We start from the raw sequence: 6,551 nt of genomic DNA on the forward strand, positions 1-6,551 counted from the left end.
ATATATATATATATATGTATGTATGTATGTATGTATATATATATATATGTATGTATGTATGTATGTATATATATATATATGTATGTATGTATGTATGTATGTATATATATATATATATATATATATATATATGTATGTATGTATATATATATATATATATATATATATATGTATGTATATATATATATATGTATGTATATATATATATATGTATGTATGTATGTATATATATATATATATATGTATGTATGTATATATATATATATATATATGTATGTATGTATTCACCATACTATGTGTCGAAAACATTAAGTTTGAATGAACCCAATAATTACACTCTCCATCCGCCACAGCTCCCCGCTTGTGGAAATGAATGGATCAGCTTGGTTCTCTATTTTCAAGGGGCACGGAGGAGGAAATGAATGAGCCATCCCATACCAAGAAGATCATCAGTGATGTAGTTTAAATATATGGTTACTTTGTTACAGATGAAAAGATAGACTTGCTAAAAGTTTGTCTTACTAAAAGAGGTAAAATGGCAAGAAAAAAAGTGCTGTATATAGCAATACTTCCACATAGAGAGGACGAAATGATCAGATAAAAATACAGAGATTCCATGTCTTTGTTTAAAAGGCCCAAAAAGAATGGACTTGAAAGAATAATCTGATTTGAATGGTTACCCCTTCTTGGTTTAAGAAGAAAGGAATTATACAAGAACCAATTTATCAGGGTGATCAGCAAACTTTAGCAAGTGGGGAGAACAAGGGAGGTAAAAAGGATAAAGAAAAACAACCTAACAATCCTGATCAATCTTCCTAGCTAATAAAGTTACACTGAACAATGCCGTTCACTCACTATTAATTCTACACAATAAAAAGAATCAGTGTTATAGCAGTGATGGCAATCAGAGAGAAACTACCTCTGATATGCTTTACATATGGTCTTAAGTTTCCATAGTCTTAACACTTCATGATGGGGCCAGGTGTACTTGAAATGTGAACTTTTTCAGAACATGTCTCTGCGGTATACTCGGGTAGTTGTCTCTCTCCGTCTTTCAACCTAAAAGAGGCAAACCAGAACGGTTGACGCTTGTGTTTGAGATGCCACAGAAGCAATTATATATTTTGTTTACTGAAACAGACGGAATGTTTTGTTAATGACGGTGGAACTCCAAACTATAATCATGGGTGAAGCAATTGTTAGTAGTTGCATTTTGGGGTTAACTAGTCGCTGTCACTATTATATCTTCCATCTGCAAAAGTAAAACAAGGATGATCAGTAATTTTTAGAGGGCCAAAGTGTAGCATTTCAGCAGAAAATGAATCGACTTACTTCCGGAAGGTCTTTTTCCTTCCATGGCTTCTTTCTTCACTTGGCAGCTTGAGCAAAGGAAAGGGCCATCCCATGGACGAACGTTTCTTGTATTCAAAGAGCCAGCATGTATTGAAATACCCTCTCCAGGTTTTATCTCTACTTGACAGACAGCACACATGAATAACTTAAACATGTTGCAAACTGGATACTTAGCATCTAACCTGCAGTCATATGAAGATAACAAATATAAACACTAGGGGTACTTGACCACAATATCTAAAAGGGATATCCCATATGACAGTGGATTCATCAGAATTAGCATGACACAAACCTGTCAGAAAGTGATGCAGATCCTTCCTCAAATAGTTCTTCCACAACATCTGGTTCATCATAATCTCTCTCAGTATTAGAAGATGACTCGGAAGTCTTTTTGCGAAATATAGACTTAAACACTTTCTTCCCTGACTTTTTGGGTGGTGGCTGGGGAGGATTTGGCTTTTCTGGGGGCTGTATATCAACCACAATACAGGTAGTGTCATCTCGAATCCCTTTTGGCTGCACGGCTTCCTGCAAATTGGAGGAGAAAGGTAACACTGGATAATTGGAAAATTTAATAAAGTAAATTATATCATAATTAACCTATTGGATATCAAGGATATTACCTTAACAATTTGAGAAGCTGCAGCATCCGGAGGCATTCCACGACAACATTCTACAGCCATTTCTGCAGACAAAGCATCCCAGACACCATCGCTTGCTATTACAAGCCTTCCACCTGCTGAAGATAGCTGTTCACGTAATGTTGAACATGTATAATATAAACAAAAGATTAGAACTTGAGTAGAATTAGTAAATCAAAAGATTCAGGAACATCTAAAAGCTGACGTTCTGGAGAAAAGGGAAAATCAAATGAAAGAATGCACAATGTTCTGATGTTTCTTAGGCGCTGAAAACCAGAAAGTGCATTGGTTTCTGTTAAATACTTTACAGTAAAATATTAATGAGTTACGTCCAGCAACCCTGGATACGATCAATTCCAGCTCTATCTACCCATACATTGACTTCTTGAAAAGGCATATCATGATTAGACTATCAATCGCATGCTATCACTTGCACTAAAATGCAAGAGGTTCACAAAGATACAAGGAAATTTTATAATTTGGAACTGCTGTACTTCTTCAAATTTGAACATATCATGACTGGATTAGATACTTTAATAAGCACTAAGTTTTGTCAAAGAAGCATCCAAAGCAAAAGGGTCGCCAAAATTGCAGTAATGGAAATTATTTCCAGGAAAGATGGAAAGAGAAAATGAATCGTGACAAGACTCCACTCCACCGTGAAGAAAGCAGAGATCTAGGAAAGGCATTTACAAGATTCCAACTTCCCATCAAGAAATACTTTGATTTACAGCACGGCTTCAATCTTTGAATTTTTCAAACGCAGTTTCATCTTCCCAAACTTGATATAGATCAATCATAAGTAGGTGTGGATTGGAGTCTTCACAATTGAATGCTTTAAAGTTTGCAAGCTGAAATATGTGGTTGCAAATACACAAAGGACATATGCACTTGAGCAGTGGACCCAAAACAGAAATGCAAAGAGGAAGCTAACACATGGTAGACAAACCTTTACTTGCTTTACATACGGTACAGGAACAATGAACTCGCCAACATCCATATCTCCAATGGATCGAGAGAGGCATAACCCACCAGGCCAACATCTCAAAGGACCAATCTGAAATGAACTTGGATCACTTGGTAAGACAAATTTTCCTCAAGAAAAGGAATAAAAGCCCAAAATAGAAAAGTGAAAGAATATAAATGGAAATTATGACATGCCAATAAAAGAAATGACGCATAAGTTTTTATGCTGCATGCAGCTACATTCCCATTAATTACCACACTTCATGATAAATGTATTGAGTGTGCAAAAGAAAGAAATCAGTAACGGGCTAAACAAAAAGATACCTGTGTTCCACCGCCAGTATTAAGCCGACCAACCTCTCCACCACTTGCTGTTATGCGTTCCCTCCTATTCAATTCAACATAAACTATTAAAATGTTATTCAAGAGGCAAACCCATATTAATTAGTTAGTTGAAGTCATAAAAAGCATCTCACTCCTCTTCATTGCACTCTAGTCTATGATCAGCTGATAGATAATAAATTCCCCCTTCAGCAGATTCTAATATACATCGAGAATCGCCAACTGATGCAACTGTTACAACCCATCCTTCAATTATAACGAAGGTGACTGTTGTCCCTGATTTCTGTGCTGCAAGATTACACAAGAAATTATCAGAATAATATATTCAAACTATTACGGGGAAAAAAGTATTGATTTCTCTTAATTAAATTATATAAGAAAAACAAATTGTTTACAAGCAATAGTAAAGAGGTTTACATGATTTTTGTACCATATCTAAAACATGCAGAATAGAATAACGGTAGCTACAAAGTTTCTTGTATCATTTACATTTTCATGGAAACTCTATGATAGGTTTTCATAGCATGCTTAGTCTGTCTTGTTTTCTTCTATATAGAAACAACTAATACCTTTTTCTTGGAATTCTTTGTCTGTCTTGACGAATCCTGCAACCAAAGCCCTAGGCAATGCTGCAACCCACTCATCTCTGTTGAGGTCTGAGGGAATAGCACTCAAGACATTCTGCAAGAGATTCTCTTTAGAATATATAGCAGCTGCCGACCCATTGTGCCCATCAAATAACTACAAAAGGAATGAAATACAAATTACATGTGCGCAATTGTATAAAAACAAAAAAGGGAAGTGCGGCTACTGATGTTCAACAATTTGCCGAGAAAGAATTTTTGGTCAAACATGCAAAATTTTCAGGTGAAACCATAACAAAAAAAATGCTTCATTCACAAGAATTAGTGGATTCCTGGCCAACAATCTTAAAAGAAAAAATAAAGGGCTTCTCCCACTTGAGATAACTATTGATTCTACGCGGAAAACATGTCAAAGTAAGATCAAGGCAAAAATGTCCAAAGTTGGCACCATGATCATCTTTCTCAGCCATAGGATACTACAGAACTTATCAGATTCAGCAAGAAATCTATGATTCGATATGACAAATTCTTATCCAAAAAGAAGGATAAGAAGGAATATAGCATTAGCATACAAAAGATATCATGAGCATATAGAAGACACTGTGATGTCCACAATCTAGCGGTGGAGCCAAGAATTTGAATAAGGGGATTCAAAAAAATGTAAGAATGTCACGCCTAAGATTTGAACCTATGTCAAAGGGGATTCAACCACTTATATATGTGCAGAAAAACATTTATTTTTACTCTTTTTGTACAGTGTAATTTTCTGACTAAGGGATTCAATTGAACCCCTTCACTAAAGGTAGCTACGATCCAATATGATAATTTATTATGCAAAGGCATCGATAAAGGACACATTTCTTAAAAACATAAAAGATAGAAACATCAAATCCTACCCCAAAAACAGAAAAGGTAGTAACTCCATCTCCCAAAACCCGCTGGCATTCGGTCTTGAGGAAGGTGAAGTCTTCCCCTTTCTTGCTCTGACTAGCTTGACCGTGACAAATCTCGGGCATTTCAATCTTCTCATTGGCCAATTCCCTTTTCAGCAATACAGACAATGGGACCGTTTGATGTTCACCCTTGGACAACATTGTTCGGTCCCCTTCCAAATCGGATAGAAAAAATTACCTCCTTATTAATTCCAAAAAACAAAATATAGCTTCCCAAATTTACATTTACTCCTCCATTGTCCGTTAATCCATTTCCTATACAAAACAACCAATAACCACCTAAATCAAATAAACGATCCAATGAAAAGAACCACTAAGTACCCAAATTAATCAATCAATCAATCTAACCTCTTATTTTAAATCCTCCTTCAAAACGTCCATTTACCGTTGCCTTTGGCTTTATTTCTGTATGAGTTGTTTTCTGCAAAAAAAATTTAGAAAAAAAAGGGGAGGAAGACGAAGGAGATAGAAAAATGGAGGATTTTTTGTTTTTATTTATTAGTATAAAATGTTGGTTTTTGTGACATTATAGGCATGTGCGGACATGTCCGAAACGCACCATTCGTTTTGGTTCGGCGTTTAACTAAAACTTAAATGCTGTGAGAATATGTTGAGCTGTTTATTACCTTGTCCTGCGATATCCCATCTAACTTGCGCTTCTTGGCGCCTTCTCATTTACTTTATCATAGAAAATAATAATCTATATTACATATATTATTTTATTTTATTATTATAACAGCACGAATAATTTATGTTAAATGTTGAACAACTAAAATATTCTTAAAACATTGATGGACTTTTATACCCTTTACTAATTAAATATCTCTAATTCACTGGTGTACAGAAATATAAAAGTATTTCATTAATTGTAGAGTATATATCGAAATCTAGAATCCAAGTTCAAGTTAAAAACACTATATTTGTCAACGTCTGGAATCCAAGTACAAGTCCAAATCGTTATATTGATATCTTAAGAAAAGAAATCGATAAAGTTTAGGGCTTAGATGAAAGTCAAGCTCTTATCAAGTATTAATTATATCGCAATCTCAGACGTATCCCGTGCGAAATTTACAGTACACCTGGTAAGATTTGAAGTTATAATGTTCAAAGATTTGAAGATCTATTTTGCTTTTTGCTGTATTTTTCCTCTCTACGTGCACATAGTTCAAATTATAGGAGTTTAGCGGGCGGGCTGGGACGGGCTAAACAAAAAAAAAACCAACCCGTCCGTTAACGGCCCGGGTTGGTTAGCGGACTGGAATAGCGGGTTGGTTATTTTTGGGTTTTTTGGGCCCTCCCGGGTTCGGGCTTAACGGGTTCGGGCGGGCCGAGCTTATATATATATATATATATATATATTAAATTTTATTTTTCTTATTCAATGTTATTGATATTTAAGTATTTGCAAACTTTTAAGGCTTAGAATTAAAGCTTAGAATTAAACTTTGAAGTTTAAACTTTAAGGTTTTAAATTTGAAATTTGAATTTTAAAATTGAATTTTAAATTGAAATTAGAAAGTAAGTGGCTACAAAAAATTATTTAATAAGACCAATACGCAATATGTAAGGATTAAACTCCGAAGGCTTTCATTTTATATTTTTATTGAATAATATATAATACTTCAAATTAATTTGCAAGTTCTTTTCTGATTTTTTTATTTTTGAACTTGCAAATTAAAAGTTTACAACAATTATAAAAAATAAGAAATAGT

At 34.5% G+C, this 6,551-nt stretch overlaps 1 protein-coding gene across 2 annotated transcripts; it reads right to left on the minus strand.

The window, feature by feature from the left end:
• Positions 1–645: 645 nt before the first annotated feature.
• Positions 646–5,336, minus strand: LOC104216525 (probable protein phosphatase 2C 12). 2 transcript variants are annotated; one of them, XM_009766590.2, is made up of 10 exons: positions 5,188–5,336; positions 4,783–5,094; positions 3,872–4,043; positions 3,437–3,590; positions 3,285–3,348; positions 2,944–3,051; positions 1,977–2,102; positions 1,646–1,881; positions 1,333–1,535; positions 646–1,252 (listed from the first exon to the last, which is right to left on the minus strand). In XM_009766590.2, exons 2-10 carry the CDS (start codon positions 4,978–4,980, stop codon positions 1,224–1,226), a joined length of 1,290 nt encoding a protein of 429 aa, XP_009764892.1. In that variant the 5' UTR covers positions 4,981–5,094; positions 5,188–5,336; the 3' UTR covers positions 646–1,223. The 2 variants fall into 2 exon arrangements, with proteins under 2 accessions (XP_009764892.1, XP_009764893.1); XM_009766591.2 differs by having other exon boundaries at positions 3,872–3,983; positions 5,188–5,325.
• Positions 5,337–6,551: the final 1,215 nt, after the last annotated feature.

The sequence above is a fragment of the Nicotiana sylvestris genome, chromosome 11 (assembly GCF_000393655.2).
Source record: "Nicotiana sylvestris chromosome 11, ASM39365v2, whole genome shotgun sequence".
Lineage (NCBI taxonomy): Eukaryota > Viridiplantae > Streptophyta > Magnoliopsida > Solanales > Solanaceae > Nicotiana > Nicotiana sylvestris.